Source organism: Lotus japonicus, chromosome 1, assembly GCF_012489685.1.
Source record: "Lotus japonicus ecotype B-129 chromosome 1, LjGifu_v1.2".
NCBI classification, from domain to species: domain Eukaryota; kingdom Viridiplantae; phylum Streptophyta; class Magnoliopsida; order Fabales; family Fabaceae; genus Lotus; species Lotus japonicus.
In genome coordinates, this window is record NC_080041.1 from 113,715,605 (window position 1) to 113,734,829 (window position 19,225).

The 19,225-nt window shown below is 36.1% G+C and overlaps 2 protein-coding genes and 1 pseudogene across 3 annotated transcripts; 2 read left to right on the plus strand and 1 right to left on the minus strand.

Moving 5' to 3' along the window:
• Positions 1 to 1,227: 1,227 nt before the first annotated feature.
• Positions 1,228 to 4,286, minus strand: LOC130732468 (uncharacterized; annotated as a pseudogene).
• A 1,583-nt stretch (positions 4,287 to 5,869) lies between these two features.
• Positions 5,870 to 10,022, plus strand: LOC130729456 (uncharacterized). Its single transcript, XM_057581234.1, has 9 exons — positions 5,870 to 6,079; positions 6,635 to 6,710; positions 6,832 to 6,919; positions 7,448 to 7,627; positions 7,734 to 7,916; positions 8,027 to 8,200; positions 8,286 to 8,437; positions 8,544 to 8,670; positions 9,613 to 10,022. The coding sequence occupies exons 2-9, from the start codon at positions 6,664 to 6,666 to the stop codon at positions 9,622 to 9,624; spliced, it is 963 nt and encodes a 320-aa protein (XP_057437217.1). The 5' UTR covers positions 5,870 to 6,079; positions 6,635 to 6,663; the 3' UTR covers positions 9,625 to 10,022.
• A 1,771-nt stretch (positions 10,023 to 11,793) lies between these two features.
• LOC130729455 (phragmoplastin DRP1E-like) lies at positions 11,794 to 18,401 on the plus strand. 2 transcript variants are annotated; one of them, XM_057581233.1, is made up of 15 exons: positions 11,794 to 12,104; positions 12,196 to 12,259; positions 12,340 to 12,447; positions 13,089 to 13,190; positions 13,905 to 13,955; positions 14,063 to 14,124; positions 14,513 to 14,603; positions 14,690 to 14,754; positions 14,878 to 15,072; positions 15,153 to 15,272; positions 15,375 to 15,445; positions 16,309 to 16,534; positions 16,618 to 16,668; positions 16,750 to 17,118; positions 18,027 to 18,401. In XM_057581233.1, exons 1-15 carry the CDS (start codon positions 11,955 to 11,957, stop codon positions 18,144 to 18,146), a joined length of 1,845 nt encoding a protein of 614 aa, XP_057437216.1. In that variant the 5' UTR covers positions 11,794 to 11,954; the 3' UTR covers positions 18,147 to 18,401. The 2 variants fall into 2 exon arrangements, with proteins under 2 accessions (XP_057437216.1, XP_057437215.1); XM_057581232.1 differs by having other exon boundaries at positions 11,797 to 12,104; positions 18,018 to 18,401.
• Positions 18,402 to 19,225: the final 824 nt, after the last annotated feature.

Genomic DNA, 19,225 nt, shown 5'->3' on the forward strand with positions numbered 1-19,225 from the left:
CCCGTCGGGTTAGAGTTATTTTTTATTAAAAAATTTATTTTATTTCTCTTTAATTCCATGTTAGTTTTATGGATTAATTTTAGATAGAAAAATGGAAATTTTCGTTTCTTTCAATTTGAGTCAATTTTTTATGTTTTATTTATTGTTATTATATTATTTATCTCATTTTAAATTTGACAGTAAAATAATTGTGTTCTTAAATCCGGTGAACTAAATTCTTTTTCTATATTTCAAATGTGAGATAAAAATAATTGCGTTGATAAACCTCTTTTTTATGAGTTAATACCAATTTCTATAAGTATTTTTTTGAAATTATTTTTTTTAACATTTTAAACATTTTCTAATCCAATTTCTCAATTTTTTATATTTATTTCACTCAACCCGCGAGTCAGCCCGCCAACCCGCGAGCTCGTAACGAGCCGGGTTGGGTTCATATTTTCTTGGCTCGTTAAGACCCGGGTTAACACAACCCAACCCGTTTTCAACCCAACCTATACGGGCTGACCCATATGGGTCGGGCTGGCCCGTATTGACAGCGCTAATTGAAGGTTCCCGATACAACAAATGTTAGAAGCCAGCTGATATATCCGGTTCTAAAGAGAAATTCAATAAAAAGTTGAATGAGATGAAGTAGAGGTTCTAGCAATTGGTCCTAGTGAAATGGGCCTTGATGTGTTCAAAAAGTGTGCAATCTAAATGATTAGAAATATCACGAGATTGATGGGTAGTGTCTTTCAAACTTAGTTACTCTTAGACCATTCACAATGGTTAAACAACAAAAGTTTTGTTTACCCCTTTTCTACCCCACTTTTTCTCTTCCCAACACTCCACATCATCTTCTCTCTCCTCTTCAACAAACTCTCAACAATTACCCACTCCAATGGTTTTCTCTCTCAACACCCTACCCCACCACTCACCCTACCCCACCACTTTTTTATTTCATATTTTTATTTAATTTATTTTTTTTGTTTTTATTATTTACATAAAATTACAATTATTGTTTTAAATTAAATTAAATAATAAACACTTAACAAATTTTTTTTTAATACAGACAATAATTTATTTTATTTCCTTAACTAAAAAATGGAAGACGACAAACGAAGCACACAATAATTTATTTTATTTTCTTAACTTAAAATGCAAGACAACAAACTAAGCACACAACACACAAATAACCGGAGCTAGCACGATACAAATCATCTTCCATCACGAAGCATTTGCAAACTTTGTCCATATGTGCTTCACTAGATCTGCTTGCAGTTCGTGATGAACGTTCGAATCACGCAACTCGGATCTAGCACGCACATGATTTGCAAAAGCGGGTAACACCTCGGTCGAGTATGGTTGCGGTGTACTAGATCCACCTTCCCCAGATTGCTCAAAATCGGTCCAACGTTGAGCATATGTATCTCGTTCATCCTCAACAATCATATTATGTAATATGATGCATGACCTCATAATGATACCCAAATCAGCTATGTCCCACAAACGAGCTGGTTCACGGATGATTTTAAAACGAGCTTGAAGAACTCCAAATGCACGTTCGATGTCCTTTCGACATCCCTCCTGAACTTGTGCAAACAACTTGTCGGGTTCACTTTGAGGAAGTCTAATCGATTTGACGAAAGTTGGATAAGAAGGGTAGATACCATCAGCTAGATAGTATGCCATATTATAGGGACGTTGATTCACAAAGAAATTCACATTTGGAGCCTTTCCCTGTTCCACGTCATCAAACACTGGTGACCGATCTAGAACGTTTATGTCGTTCAACGTTCCCGGACATCCAAAAAAGGCATGCCAGATTCATAGATCATGAGATGCAACTGCCTCAAGAATAACCGTTGTGGTTCCCTTATCCCCTCTAGTAAATTGACCTTCCCATGCTTTCGGACAATTTTTCCACTCCCAGTGCATGCAGTCAATACTCCCGATCATGCCTGGGAACCCCCGCATTTCACTAACATGTAGTATTTTTTGCAGGTCAGCTTCGGTTGGTGCTCTAAGGTACTCGTGCTCATACAATCGTATGATTCCTTTACAGAATCTACGTAAACACTCCAGTGCTGTAGTACCTCCGATTTTGATGTACTCATCGACTGCATCTGCTGCCACACCATATGCTAACATTCGCATTGCTGTTGTACATTTTGCCAAGGGTGATATTCCTTCTTTATAGGCTGCATCAACTCGCTGGGTGAAGTAGTTATCACTACTTGAAAGGTCTGCAACGATTCGAAGGAAAACATGTTTTTGCATCCGATACCGACGACGAAACATTGTATCGTCGTATGTAGGCTCATTGGCAAAGTAGTCCTCAATTAGCCTTCGGTTTGCCGCTGCATGATCTCTACGGACATATTTTCTGCTACGAGGTGCCCTATCTTCCAATAATTTGTTTTGATGCTCCCTAACTTGGTTGCGTATAAAAGCTTCTTCAAATTCAGAATTTTGAAGGTATGCTGCAAAATCAAAAGGATTTGGAACTGGATTTTCAAAAGGATCAGGATCCATTTGTTTTGAAATTGGAAGAGATTTGGGATATTGGTTCTTGTTACAATCACAAGAATTCGAAGTAGACTGGAAGAGATTTGGGATATTGGTACATCAATGAAACACAATAATCCATATATATAAGTACATTGAATGGTGGACACTGGTGGATTCGAAATAAGTTATCAACTAGAGTTAATAATCGGAAAAGGACAAGATTCGAATTGAGTGGAACATATTCAAAGACATTAAAGCCAAGCACTACAGACTTGACACCACTGGTGGATTCGAAATAAGTTATCAACTAGAGTTAATAATCGGAAAAGGACAAGATTCGAATTGAGTGGAACATATTCAAAGACATTAAAGCCAAGCACTACAGACTTGACACCACTGGTGGATTCGAAATAAGTTATCAACTAGAGTTAATAATCGGAAAAGGACAAGATTCGAATTGAGTGGAACATATTCAAAGACATTAAAGCCAAGCACTACAGACTTGACACCACTGGTGGATTCGAAATAAGTTATCAACTAGAGTTAATAATCGGAAAATGACAAGATTCGAATTGAGTGGAACATATTCAAAGACATTAAAGCCAAGCACTACAGACTTGACACCACTGGTGGATTCGAAATAAGTTATCAACTAGAGTTAATAATCGGAAAAAGGACAAGATTCGAATTGAGTGAAACATATTCAAAGACATTAAAGCCATACATTAAAGCCAAGCACTACAGACTTGACACCACTGACAAATTATTAAAGCAAACACGACAGACTTGACACCACTGACAAATTATTAAAGCAAACACTACAGAATTGATACCACTGACAAATTTGACCGAATACAAACAAATATTCGATTGAAATTAATTCCCAAATAGCTCTTGGGACAACTTCTTCAACAGCTCTTTCTTATGGTCATTGAGGTTCTCTTCGGAAGCTAGCTTTAGATACAAATTGGTTTTCATCAATTGGTTAGTCTCTGCTTGCACCGATGCTATCTTCTCCAATCGTTCAAGCTCTTTCTCCTTCACACGATCGAATTTATCCCAACCCCAACCTTTGTCCTCCTCCAAGGGAGCTTCTTTACTTTTATTTTTATTCTTTCTTTTAGCTGCCTCCCTACCGATTGGACGAGGAATTGATCCTATAGAGGTTGAGTCACATGCATCACTATCGTGAGCTCTCTTAGTTCCACTACTTGTTGAGCCACTATTTACTCCTACTTGACTACAAAAACGTGGCAGATCACGGAGTTGCTTCCATTCTTCCATCAAAGTAAATTGAACATTCTTCCCACAGGCGAATAATTCCTGCGCTTTTGCCAAAACATCATTATCCGACCAACCGCTTGCTTGCTGACGCTTAGCGGCATCATAAGCGCCAATCCACTTACCCAGTATTTTGTTCATATAATTCCAGCGGTTTCGACATGCATTTCCATCACGCGGAGGATCAATGAGCAATGCTCATTACAATACTCAGCAATATCTCTCCAAAATGTTTCTCCTCTCTGGTTTTTCCCCACAACACTACTTGTTCCACAGTTAATCCACCCACTAATTAACACCAAATTTTGTGTAGTGTTCTATGCTGGTGACTGGGTTTTCTTGCTCTTAGGAGTTGTATCCTCTTGATTTGGAGTGGTATGATCAGCAGCTGTCATGCCACCAAAACTCATTTGTGTTGAAAATTCGGGAAATTCGGGTGCATCAACACCTGGAAAATTTTCATTCACCATTGGCATATGACCACTAGACGGGGGTGTTTGAGATGGATATCTCATAGAGGGATGAAAGGATGACCGGTTGGAATTTGTTGCAAAATTGTTGAGATTTTGAGGACATGGGTAGGAAAATTGATTCGAATGTTGATAATTGTTGAGATTTTGAGGACGTGGGTAGGAAAATTGATTTGGATCTTCATAATTGTTGCGATTTTGAGGACGTGGGTAGTAAAATTGATTTGGATCTTCATAATTGTTGGGATGCTGAGGACGTTGGTTAGACCAATATTGATTTGGATCTTGATAAATGTTGGGATTTTGATGACGTTGGTTGGGAAAATGATTTGGATCTGGATAATTGTTGAGATTTTGGTTGTTAGATGGGTAGTTAGATGAATTCTGGGTGTTGAAATGGTGATTGTTGTGATCCATTTCAAAAGAAGAGCTAATAGAAAGATAGTAAGATGGTGAGAGAGATAATAAGAGAGTGAAAAAACTTGGTTTTTTTTTCTGTGTCCAAATCAAACGAACCAAGTCTCTATTTATAGAGAAAAAAAATCATGAATTTTGGTATATTTTTTTTTTCAGAAAATATTTTTTTTGATGAAATAATTGAGTTCAAAAGATAAGGATAAAAGAAATCCGGACGGCCAACAGATGCTCGACACGTGGCGGCTGCATGAAAAAAAATAATTTTCCTCTCTCCTCCCAGGCGCGTCACGCGCCTTGTGTGGCCGTGTGGCCCACGCGCCTGGGAGGGGCCAATCCGCGTCTGACGCGTGGCACGCCCGGCAGGTCTCAACAATGTTGAGGATGCTCAACATTTTGGACGTCTCTCTCCTCCTCAACAACCCATTCAACATTTCTCAACAGCAATTGCACCCATTCAACAAAGCTCAACAAGAATTCTCAACAGCCATTGCACTTGGTCTTATGGAAATGTTAATAGTTTCTTAGATAGTTGAATCTATTCTTTTAAAGAGGCCTTCAAACCATTAAACCACTTCTTTCTTTTTTCCCTACTGGTCCAGGAATTTCAATACTCAACGATTTTCCCCTCATAAATTTTTTTATTTTTTGAATGCAAAAATACGACATTTTATTAATATAGAAAGATAAAAAAACCAGACCAAGAAAAAAAAAACCAGACAAACCAACTCTATTGAACTACCAAAAAACCGCCAAATGAAAATGAAAACAGGAAGTCAAAACAAATATGATTTCAACATTTTTAAAATTTGAAAATAGAAACTATTTTCAGAAAATGAAAATGAAAAATGAAAACAAAAAATATTTTCTCAAACCAACATATCCCTCTTTTTCAAACAAAAAATTATTTTCTCCTTTTTCTACACTAATGCCTATTTTTTTTTTTCAATACACTGTGCCTATTTTATCCTCAACAGTTTGCTAAGAATTAAATAGGGCTGTCAAACATGCCCTAAGGTCAGTCCCAAGCCCCTCTCTCTTAGCCCTAACCCACACAACCCTATTTTTAAATGTGGGTCATCAAACCCTACCAATGATGTGAGCTGAACAGAGCTAGCCCACTTTGCTTTTTTATATTTATTTATTTATATTTTTAACATTTTTTAAAATAATTCAAAATATTAATTAATTCAGACAGAAATTTGATAAAAAGATCTAAACCCTAAATTCTTCATCTGCAAAACCCCAATTTCCCCCAAATTCCTTGCCGCCATATCCCAAACTCCGCGACCTCCACCGTCACCGGTTCAACGCTCTCCGTCGCGTGTTGCACTCCTCCGGCCGCCGTGTTCCTTCTCTACGACGTCACCAGCATCAGCCACCGCACTCCTCCTGAGACGATTTGACCACCTCACTTCATTCAGGTATTTTCTTTGAAATGGGTAACAAAGGAAAGAGGGTTTTCATTGGAATTAACTTCTGGGTCAGTTTCATTCTTGGAGATTTAGTGTTTTCTGGCTTGCCCGTTTTCCAATTTTGTGTCTTTATCCTCGTTAACTCACTCTTATAGCTTAAATTGCCTTCTGTTTATGTGTGTTTATGCACATGTGTGCAAAGAGCAGTTGTTCAGCTTAAATAAATATTGATCGAGTTCAATTATAATTGACAAGGTCATGGAAGTAAGTTATTTGGACTCCTGTAATATCAAAGTTAGTTCAAGTTCTATCTTTTTTGAAAAATCAGAATCGTTCCATCTTGTTTAATTTGCTGTTAGTGTTACAATACTGTATAATCACCTTAACAGGGAGTTTTAATTTTAATTCAGTAAGTAGTTGATTGGCCTTTATCTCTTCCGCTATCTGACCACCTGAGTTTGAGGAACACCATTTGGTTATTGCTTGTTTGTTGTGGCACTGCTTTGATTTCAATAAGAATTGTTACAATCTAACTCACCTTTAATATTTCTAAACAAAATGCAGGTTTTGAGGTTGTTGAGAACTCTCAAATTATGGCGGAGACCGTGAACCATTTAAATAACCATGATAGCAAGGAAAAGTAAGTTTTTTAATTTATCAAATTGCTGTTTGATTAAATTTTTTCTACACACAATTGGGAGATTGAGTGGAACTTTGCAATAGTAGTTCAAGTTCATTCAGTTTCTTTATTGCATTTGCAGAGAAGCATCTCCGCTTGCGGCATTGTTGAAAGAAATGAAGGAAGGACTTGATGTCGTAAGACATAAAATTCAATCTTTAACTGCCAAGGTAAAAACGGTCGCACTTCTTTGTTTTTTATTTCTTTTGACACATTCCTTAAGTACTTTCTTATTTTTCGATTTATCATTGAATATTATTGCTAGTTGTAATATAAAATCCGTTTGTAGTTTGTACTTCAAGTTTGGTTGTCTTTGATACTTTTTTCTACTGCTACTACTCTAGCCTTTTTGGAATACTTTGTTGTGATATTGGTTGATATGTTTTTTATTTATTTTGATTCTTGTACATTCTTAGTTTGGTAGCTTGTATATTGCTCATATTAGGAATGGATTTAGAATATCTCTTTCTGTTCTTAGGGCAATTCTTGTATCTATAAAATCCTCGGTATACACAGATTATTAAGATAGTCAATGACATATACTGGTTCAAAGTTTTTTTTGGTCTCAACTTACTCATCTCACCTGATCTCCTCAATTAGATTTTCTGTCATAAGTGAATATCATTGTTTGATATACTTGTCTTAATTGCAATAACTAATTTCATTTTTAATTTGTTTCTCCATGTCTCTTATACTAGGTGAAAGAAGGTCAATATCCTACAGCAGATGGATTTAGCTATCTTGAAGCTAAAAATTTGCTGCTTTTGAACTATTGTCAATCCCTTGTTTATTATTTGTTGAGGAAGGCTAAAGGGTTTTCGATAGAAGAACATCCTGTTGTTCGAAGTATTGTAGAGATAAGATTATATTTAGAGAAGGTTTGGTTTTATTCTATTTGTTATTCCTGAGGGTTAACAATTAATATTTACATAACGTAATGAATGTGCATTGTTAGACATTTGACATCCTGATTTCCATTTGCAGATTCGGCCAATTGACAAAAAGCAACAATACCAAATCCAGAAATTGATGAAAGTTGGTGAAAATGCAGCCACAAGTGATCTTCCAAGCAAAAAGGAGCCAGTTGCATCTGATAAGAGTGAGGATGTGTCAAAGTATCGCCCGAATCCTGACATGCTTGTTAGCCGAGAAGATTTAGCCCCTCAGGTGAGTGTGTGTAATAATATCAAGGGTAAATTTGTGTAAGATAGGGTGGCAATATCATGCAACAGATCTTTTTTTCTTTGCATCTCTAACTTAACTCATTTATATTGTAGGACGGTCATGATGCGTATCGTCCAGTAAAATTTGCTCCTACTTCTATGGATCAAGATAAAACCTCAAAGCAAGAAAGAAACGCCTTGCGAAGGGAAAAGGAAATTCTGAAAGAATCTAAGCATAGTAGTTTTATCAGGACATTGATGAATGATATAGAGGAAAAACCTGAAGAGGTGATATTATAGTTTATTTTGGGTGTCAAACAATAATGACTTACTGAGTTTGTGTAATGATTTGTTTTGGTTGCTAACTATACAGATAAGAGATTATGAGGGATCTAGCAAAGAAGTTGAGAGACATATTGCCAAAATGGAGGAGCGTGCCCGGCAAGAGGAGGAGCTATTCAACCGTGTCCCTCTTACGAAACATGAGAGGAAGAGAGAGAAATACTTGAAGAAATCAAGAAATGGGTATGGGGAGTCACCTGATATTTCCATTCTTAAAAAGCATTGAATGTATGATCACAATTTATTTATTTATTATTTCCAGTTAACATCTGTGTTTATTGTCTTGCAGGTTGGATGGTCTAACAGAAAGTTTCTTTGATGAAATCAAAACATTACCCTTCGAAGATGAAACTGGAGAGCAAGTCATGGGCTCCAGTAAAGGCAGCAACCGTAATGGGAGGCTGAAGAAGCGAAAGGCATGATATTTTAATACTTAATTGTTATTGTTATATGGAAATTATAAATTATTTTTAAAAATTCACCTATGGAATTTTGCTTTAGTTGAACTATGTTGGATGTATTTTATGCACTGTTGCATCTGCTTTGCGTATAACAAACCTTATTATTTGCTGATCACCTTGATACTCTGATGGTCTTTTATCCATTGTGTGTAACAAGTAGTGCTGTCAATATAGGCCAGAACCCGCGAGCCAACCCTGCCCAACCCGGCCCACCGGTGGGTTGGATCGCTAAAATTATGTCTCACCTCACCCTCACACTAACAAGCAATCCATTCAAAAATTCAGTATGCTGAAAATTTGTTTTATGCAGATTTTTAAGACTATACCTTGCTGTCTATAATCTGTATCATTGGCCCCTCATTAGAGTCTTAGATTATCTCTTGGCTAACAAAGAATCTTATTGAGATCCTTATTTTGCAAAAGCATGTTATTTTTTTGCTTCTGTAGGGTACACATATTGATTTGGTTATCGGTCTAAACTCTAAAGATTGTTATTACGTCCTGTTCGTTACCTATTTCTAGTTATGAAGAATTTATACTTCTATGTACCAGTAATCTTAAGATTGTTTTGAGCTATGTACTATGCAAAATCATTTTGGTTTCAATGATGACCATAGTAAGAAATCCAATCCAAATGATGCCCTTTGAAATAATTTACTGATCAACACAAATTTCTATGTATTTGAAAATTTAATTCCTTCCTTCAGCGTATACACACCCGTACTTCTTTCCTTGTCTTTGTCTGTCAACATTAACCTCAAAAGGAATTAAAACAGATTTTGCATTAAGCTGTGCCTCCTTCCTTTCAATTAAATTGACATTTTCATTTTGCAATTGAATGTGTTGATTGTACTGTTTCAGTTGAGTTTGTAACTAACAGTTTAGGCTTCCTTGCAGAGGAAACATTGAAGGACTGAACTGCTATCTTATAAACAGACCACTGCATGCTGTGGTGGGAAGTAATGCTAGATTCAGTGCACGGGAACGCAAAAACTACTGGGTTTGTTTCGGTGTATTACTCCCTTTCTTGGTTGGTTCCCTATATCCTAGATGCTAGGTGTGTCTAAAGAAATTGGTTCTGAAGATTTTAATGTCTTTTTATTATTACCATGTTTTTTATTACCATTGTTTACTGTGAATCTGGAGTGGAGACTTCAGCAATGAAAAATGTTTTTTTTTGGCTATGATCAGTGTGCACCCAATTTTGTGAGACATGTGGTATGTGGATACTTTTCATCCAGTTTTATTTATTGCGACGGAATGTAGCACATATATTACCAAGTGAAGTTTATATCTTGCTTTTTCAATACTCTAGCCCATGGGAGGTAGACCATCAGTTGGTTCTGTATATTGTATAAAATGCCTCTCTGAAGTCTGAACACACTAGTTGGCTTGGCTGTGCTTGATGATAATCAACCCTTCAAACTGTTATGTTGTATAAACCATGCATTTTGCTACGTGTGGTTAACACAATTGTGCTCAAGACATGCACGTTACTTGTTGTGAAATATAACAGCTAATTAGGACAAAATTGTAAAATATAACTATAAGGTTCAAGTTTTCTCAACTCAGTTTATGCCAACCGAAGTTTGCAAAACCATGCTTAGTTATAAGTGATTTCTTAAAAAAAAATCTTGTTTGGTAATACTACTAGAAAGTGGGTTCAAGGCATAAAAGCAACTGACTGTTTGAGAAAATTAAGTTGAACATTACAGGGTTGGACGCAAAGCATCACTTACATTGCATTAATTAAAAGTGATTTTAGGTACATTCTGGTTGAAAACCAAAATTGGTACAAAGTTAGTTGTGAAGTCAAAGTGAGTTTATTTCCACCCACATTAATCCAAACAGCTCTAGGAATTTTTTTTTCATACACTTAGCCGTGATCGTCCCCTCAAGGGTTAGGATTAATGTGGAAGTTGACAAGTTGTGACATTCGATCCTTCAGACCAACGAGAACAAAGAAGGAGATGTATGACATATAACGTGCTATGATCTAGATTTAATCGGGTTATCAGATCACTGAATACAATTGTCGAAGTAATTAATAGGAATTGGAACATCTTTAAAATGAGATTTTAGTCTTGGATAGAGGTGAATCTTTAGGGTGTGGTAGTAACCGAATGTCTTTCTTGGAGTCACTTGATATTTGATTCCATGTCACGTTTTCTCAGTCTTAACAAAGGTGATTATTACTGTCAAAAAAAAAACAAGGTGATTATTGAATGAGTGAGAATCATCCTTTGTGGATGAATCCCGCCAAGAGCACTGAAATTTTGACTCCATCGAAACTTCCTTCACCAGCACTACAATTCTACAATATTGAATGTGTGTTTGAATTTCCGTTAAATTTAATGTAACCTAAGTTGATCAAAATCTTGTTTCTCAATCCAAGTTAAACTTATCGCAGTTAGTGCCTCGAGTTACGTTAAATCACATTTGTTTCTAACGCCAAAATAAACATGCACGTAGATGAGTCAGTTATCTAAAACACCATAATGGATGACAACCTATGGCGCACTTCTTCAAGGTAAGGTTGTGAGCTAATTAAAGGATTTCATCGTGATTTGAGTTGTTGTATTGCAGTTTGAGTAGAGATATGAGACATATGTGCATGTCTAAGTGTATGAAAAAATGTGAGTTTGAAAAATACAAGTGGGCTCACATCTAATAGAGATCCACATCAAATCAATTGAAATAGTAAATACTTAATTCATTCCATTTTATAAGACCCTCTAAAGACCTTTTTAGTTTTCCTTAATATAAAACTTCCTCCTAAATTTTAGAAAAAAATTAATTTTGCTATTACATATATACCCTTTGTATTAATTGTCTTTGCAATTCCCATATTTTGCAAAAGTAAATCCACGTGTATTATTTCCAATTGAAACCAAACATGCCTTGACTAGTTCTCCCCAATCAAACATCACAATCAGAATGAGAATCATTCATACCTTTTAAATAGTGGGCCCCAGCTGTAATATTCAAAATTTGAAAATTCAAAAACATTACTACCATTTTACTTTCGTTACATCATTATAGGATAAAGACCAAAAACGGTGCGCAGCGGCTATATCCTCGCAGCACGCATGTCTGTGTCTGTCTAGTCAAGTGGTCACACTTTGTTCAAACAGCATAAGCCGCAACTAGACACTCTCTCTCTCTGCAGAATTTGTGTGCGTTTCGACAGCGTTAATAGCGTCCAACGTCGTCGTTTTCATCTAGGGTATTCGAAGAAGATGACTACTACCATGGAGAGCTTGATTGGGTTGGTGAACCGAATTCAGAGGGCTTGCACTGTGCTTGGTGACCATGGAGCTGCTGCCGATGGCAACTCCTTCTCTTCTCTCTGGGAAGCTCTCCCTACTGTTGCTGTTGTTGGTGGCCAGGTACCACCTTCTCCTACTCCAACCTTTCAATTCAACCTCTTTTCTATGCTTCCTGTCTTCCATTTTCAATTGTTCTTTTCAATTTGAGCAGAGTTCAGGGAAGTCTTCAGTTTTGGAGAGCATTGTTGGCCGTGACTTTCTGCCTAGAGGCTCAGGTTTGCTGTGTTCTTTTTCTCTTTTGTTTTGACATTTTTCTTCTCATTTTATTAAGTATCATTTGCTCATGTTTTTACAGGGATTGTGACAAGGCGTCCATTGGTGTTGCAGTTGCATAAGCTGGAAACTGGGTCACAAGAGTATGCAGAGTTTCTTCATATGCCAAGGAGAAAGTTCACTGATTTTTGTATGACTCTAACCTTTTCCTCACATAGTCACATATACTATAATTTAATTCGACGTTTTAACTGATTATATGATAGCTTCCTTCTCGTGTTTGCGTTTGCTCATAAAATAATTTGAGTGTGTTACCAAATAATTTGATAGGCAAATGTTAGTTGTTAGTAATATTAGTAAATGAGTCCCTCCTCAGGGTTCGAACCCTGGACCCTTCACCCTTCATCCCACCCAACCCTTATGTCCCCTAGCTGTTAGTTGTTACTTGTTACCTAGCTTTTGTTTGTTTCCTACTGTCTGTTACTTCTCTTTTTCCCTGATAGTACTAGAGCTATCCTCATTTGTTCCTATGGTAATGAAAAATTATTTGTATGTTCAAGAAATTTAAATTTTTCTATGTTTTAACTGATTATATCATAGCTTCGGCCTTGTGTTTGCTCATAACATAATTTTGAGTGTGTTACTAAATTCTGTGCTGGTGCCTGGTAGTGTCTACATTCGTTATTGGCTAGCAATTTATCATGTGAATATGTGATAATTACAACACTGGCTACTAGTATCTTGGTTTTTGGATTTTGTAAGCAATTGAATTTTTTGTTGCATATTATGTAAATGATCTGCTTTTTACACAATCTGCTTTTCCTATTGCAGCCTTGGTCCGCCAGGAAATTCAGGATGAAACTGATAGAGTAACAGGGAAGACAAAACAAATATCTCCTATTCCAATTCATCTTAGCATCTATTCTCCAAATGGTGCGCTTCATTTTTTTCACACTCGTCTTTTCTGAGAGCATTTAAGCTAGAGGGTTAAGTGTTTGTTGTGTAAATTAAAATCAATTATATAATATATATTTGAACTAGTTTTACATATAACTAGTTTATCTAAATTTTGTTTTGAATACTTTAATTCCAAGTATTGCTTCATAGTAGAATATTAGAGTTATTGCACTATTAGTATTAGCACTTGACCAAATTATTAATATAAATAAACAGGAACATTAGGTTAATGTATCCTATCACGTCAAATTCTCAATCATATATTCTATATTTAGTCTCTCCCTATTTCTCCTCCTTCACATAAACTATAGTTTCGGTATTTGAGAACACTAAAGACTGCTTATGTATAAACCAAATTAGTATTGGATTTGTTTTGAACTATTTATGACCTGAAAACAAAGGAATAGTTTTATAATTTCAAGAAATTACCAAATACATAAGAATCAAAAACAGCAGCATTGCAGCTATTTATCAGTTTTGGTGGTTGCTGAACAAAATCCTTAATTTGGTGGTTTTTTTTTTTTTTTTTTTGTTAATTTAGCTAAGTGTTTTCAAATAAGCATTCCTTTGCAGTATTTCTGTATAGCACTAAATGAGACTAATAAATCTGTAATTCGAAGTTCTATATTTTTTATAATTCTTGTGTTTCCTAACTAATTTTCTAGCTTTTCCTGTTTGTTTTTTCAACAGTTGTCAACCTAACCTTGGTTGATTTACCGGGGCTAACTAAAGTTGCTGTAGGTATGCTTTTCTTTTAATTGTTAATTATAAATCAATGATCAATTATTTGGATGAAACAACACTTATTTCATTTTTTTAGTTTCTATAAATGTGTCTATCTTTTTCAGAGGGACAGCCTGAGAGTATTGTTCAAGAAATTGAAACTATGGTTCGCACTTATGTTGAGAAGGTAAAATAAGTTTTTCTCTAATGCAATGAATTTATAAAGGGTAGAGCAACCTTCTCCCTTAAGCTTGATTAGGTTGAGGGTTGCTCAACCCTTTTATAAGGACTATTTTGTCCATATCTCTATTCAATGTGGGACTTTTCAACAGTACTGATATCTGAAATATTATATGAGCATATTTCTAATCTATTACATAATTATATAAGGACTATTTTCGTATATCCTAATCTATTACATAATTTTTTACGTATAGTTTGTCGATATACTGCTAGAACTATTAAATTCAATTTTTCCCCCTTATTGAAGCATTTTAAAAAACAAATGGGATTACTATACGAGCTCTACACCAAAAGTTTATATTTTCTTTAAGCAATTGCTTTATGTTCAACAGCCTAATAGTATCATACTGGCAATATCCCCGGCCAACCAAGACATAGCAACTTCTGATGCTATTAAACTTGCTAGGGAAGTTGATCCCACAGGTAGTTTCTAAATGCTTCTTGGAATAGCCAATTATTGCCCTTTCTCATGTCATAGTTTTGTACTGAAATCCTTATCTATCACCTAGGTGAAAGGACATTTGGGGTGTTGACAAAGCTAGATTTGATGGACAAAGGAACTAATGCTTTGGATGTAATCTCTCTCTCCCCCTGCTCTTGTTTGAGTTGTTGCCTATGCCTTTGATGTTCAATTTTGAAGTGTGCCTGTAAGATTGTATAACTGCTTTGGCTTCTTGCCCACTTTTATTCCCTGAAGGTCCTTGAAGGAAGGTCTTATCGGCTGCAACATCCTTGGGTTGGTATAGTAAATCGATCTCAGGCGGACATCAATAAAAATGTTGATATGATTATTGCTAGACGCAAGGAGCGCGAGTATTTTGCAAATAGTCCTGATTATGGGCACTTGGCCAATAAAATGGGTTCAGAATACCTTGCAAAACTTCTCTCACAGGTTTCCATTTCAAAATATGTTATTTTCCGATCTTTTCTGAGATACCCTATCATTTTAATCATGTGAGCTTATTTCTGTAGCACTTGGAGTCAGTAATTAGGGCAAGGATACCTAGTATAACATCTTTAATAAACAAAAGCCTTGAGGAACTGGAATCAGAGATGGATCATCTTGGGAGGCCTATTGCTCTTGATGCCGGGGTATGTGGTTTCTACTTGTAATGATTTCTTAGCTTCTTGCGGAATAAAGTTATTTCTGAGGTCTCCTCATGATTATTTTCTGAATGTTAATTTCTGTTTCAGGCTCAACTATACACCATTCTAGAACTTTGCCGAGCATTTGAACGGATATTCAAGGAGCATTTAGATGGAGGGTAATATCTTGTACTGTTTTCTACTCTTGTGCCGTGTTTGTCAAACTTGAAGATCCCACCTGGGATTGGATAAGGGATATAAATGTATTAACTGTGAAATCATAAAACGGAACATAAGATCTTTCATCAAAATTGGAATAAAAAATTTCATACATATCACCATAATAGTGTTATAAATTGTATCAAATAACAGTGCCTCCATAATGGAGCCTTGCATTGGGAGGTCTATCACTCATTTGCATAGTGTTTTGGTGTTGCAGCTACTGTGGCATGAATTGCGATGATGGTACAGCCCAAATCTTGAGTTGTGTTGTGATGCTTCTGCAGAGATTGAAACTCTGCTTTTCATTTGTTTTTTAATAAGATTCCTTTTTAACCCTCACTCACACTTACCAAACTTCTTTTTCTCCATCACTAAAACTAAGGTGTTAAGTTACCTTCACTCAAATGAAATATGTATTTATTTTGTGTTCTCCAACCCATCATCCAACTTCAAGAATTTGCGGCAGCTCCTTGATGCTCCCCAAACCGAGCTGCCTCTGCTGTGTCTTTTACAAGCAAGAAAAATATGTCTTCTGTCCTCACTGTCAACAACCAATTGCCAGGAAAGCTTAAACATATGTATGTTTTGAACACTCAAAAGGCTGCTGTGTTCTACACCTATTTAACAGCCATTTGTCCTCTCCTAGTCAAAAATATTTTCAGCAATTAAAAAAAACTGTGATGCAGCTTACCCGCTGCATAATGTTAAAATGCATAGCCAAAGCAATTTGAAATGACTTTTTGGATGTCAGTTTGTAATCACTGATGAACTCGTTGATAGGTCTCTTTGTTAACGGCATGTCTTTCTTTTGAATTGTTAGGCGGCCAGGAGGAGATAGGATATATCATGTCTTTGACAATCAGCTTCCTGCTGCTTTACGAAAGCTTCCATTTGACCGACATCTTTCTCTCCAGAATGTAAGGAAAGTGGTCTCAGAGGCTGATGGTTATCAGCCTCACTTGATTGCCCCAGAGCAAGGTTACCGGCGCCTGATTGACTCGGCTCTCAGTTACTTTAGAGGCCCAGCTGAAGCTTCAGTAGATGCTGTATGCTGCCTGATTTTATTCTCTTGATTATTGATTTTCTTCTAAGTCACAATTTGAGCTGGTTATTCGTGATTGTTTTCTAGGTTAATTTTGTGTTAAAAGAACTTGTGAGGAAATCAATAGCTGAAACTAAGGTAAGATTCGTAGTTTATTTTGTAATAGCCTTGTTCATGAACTGAAAGGATTACTCGTGACACTAATATGTAACTGAGCAGGAACTCAAGCGCTTCCCAACTTTTCAAGCTGCACTAGCTACAGCCGCAAATGAGGCTTTAGAAAGGTTTCGTGAAGAGAGTAAGAAGACAACTCTCCGGCTTGTAGATATGGAATCTTCGTATCTCACTGTGGATTTCTTCCGGAGACTTCCTCAGGAAGTGGAAAAAGCTGGAGGTCCTGCTACCCCAAATGTTGACCGATATGCAGAGGGGCATTTCAGAAGAATTGCATCAAATGTTTCTTCCTATATAGGGTTGGTGGCAGACACGCTTAGGAACACAATACCGAAGGCTGTGGTTTTCTGTCAGGTCAGACAAGCTAAACAGTCTTTGCTAAACCATTTCTACACACAAATAGGGAAGAAAGAGGTATGTTGTCTCTAGCTCTCACTGTGTCTGTTTATCGCTTTATATTGTATGAACATGAGTATTTGTGTGAAGCCTAACTTGACTGGAGCTTAATCCAGATTGACTTTCAAACCTCTCAAGTATCTAATTTTATTTGTCTTTGGGATATGTTTTTTATTAGCATTCACCTTTTATGGTAACAAACTAATACAATTGTTTGGAGTAGTGCAATACTTATGAGGACAATCTGTACGTACAATTATCTTTTTCTACATTGTAGGGTCCAAGTTGGTAACTACACTGTGCCATTGCTGTATATGATAAATGATAGTAATTTACTTCTAAGTTTATGTCCTAAGAGCATCTTCAATGGAGGTCCTTTTATTTTTTCCCGTTGGAGAAGACTGAGCTGGAGTTCTTGAAAATAAGGTCCCGTCGCTTCTGCAAGCAAATTTGCTTTTTGAGTTCTTTGATTAAAAAAATAGATTTTATCTCTCATTCATCAACTGCTTATATAAATATGAGGTATTGCGAGACCCAACCAAAAGTAAAATAAGAACTCGTGGTTGGAGCAAAATTTGCATCAGTTGCTTATATCCTATGTGGCACTTTGGGCCCCCACATGAACAATGCTAAGAACTCAAAATAAGAATTCATGGATGGAGATGCTCTAAGGGTATTTTGGGCATAGAATTAAATTAGTATTGCCAAATTATTTTTGTGGATACGGTGCTTCTGGTTTGATGAGAATTTGTCATCTTATGCTTGATAAACTCATCCTCTTCTAGTTTGATTTTTAGGACAAAATGTGTGTATAACTTTATATCCTATAATAATCCACACCATGTTGCACTTTATTATGCATCATCTGTTTTACATGGTTTCAATATATATCCTTACGGAGATTTTACACGCTGTAGGGCAAACAGCTATCAGAAATGTTAGATGAAGACCCTGCATTAATGGAGAGGAGGCAACAGTGTGCAAAAAGGCTTGAACTATATAAAGCAGCAAGGGATGAAATTGATTCTGTTTCTTGGGTACGATGAGCTTGGGTCTTCCTCACCTTGTACTGCACTGTAAAACTGGTAGCAACCAATTATGAAGTTGGCTGGACCCAGAATCCGAGATGTAGTTTACATATTTTATTTAGTAGTATTGTTTTATTTTTATCGGAATTTTATGCCTTTTCATTGATTGTAGGATAACATTGGAGTTGTTTGTGTGAATGTGTGTTGTACATCCTTACGGACCCCTAACTTCATTGCCAATATGTAAAATAAGTTTGCATATTTACTCTTTAATCACCTTTTCTAGGTTGTGTTTCCTTGAACTATTTGTTTCAATATTTGTTTACTTTCCCTTTCTGGATACTCAAAACTGTAGGAACGTATGAAAGAAACAGAGAAAATCTGATTGGAAGAGTTAAAACTGGGAACTTATATACTCTGCAGTCTGCACTACATAGAGTATTTAAAAACAAAAACATAACTGAAACACCACTAAATAGGAACTACTCATGATCTGGTTAACTGATTAGTTACCCCACTACCTCCTAAAACGGAATTATTTTACAATGTCTCCCTTAAAATGCAAAATCTTCAATTTTGCAGCACACGAACACCGAATAATCTTCTAAGCTTTGCAAATGACTCCATCTCGAGTGCCTTGGTGAATATATCTATCTTCACTTCTGCAGTATACCAGATCAGATGTTGAGAGTAATAAAAAACAAGTGATAATGGAGAGCAATATAAGAGTGGCTGAAGAAGTTGAAGGATGTTGGGCGTGCGACTCATGAAAATGAAGTCACGATGGAGCATAATGGAAGTGTCTGGTCAAAATTAAGTGATGAAGGAGAAAAGTGTGGAAGTGGCTGAAGAAAAAGAGCTGAATGTGGGGATGAGAAAAAAGTGGTTGTTGAAAATGCAAGTTTGAAAAACTAGAGGGAATTTTTTTTTTTACTGTATCAAAATCAAATGAACCAAGTCTCAATTTATAAACAAAAGAAAATGATGGATTTTGGTGAAAAAAAAATTTAAAAAAATAATAATTTACTACGAAATGATTGATTCCAAATAATTAGCATGAGATAAAAATCTGAAAATCATAACAACCAATGAGATCT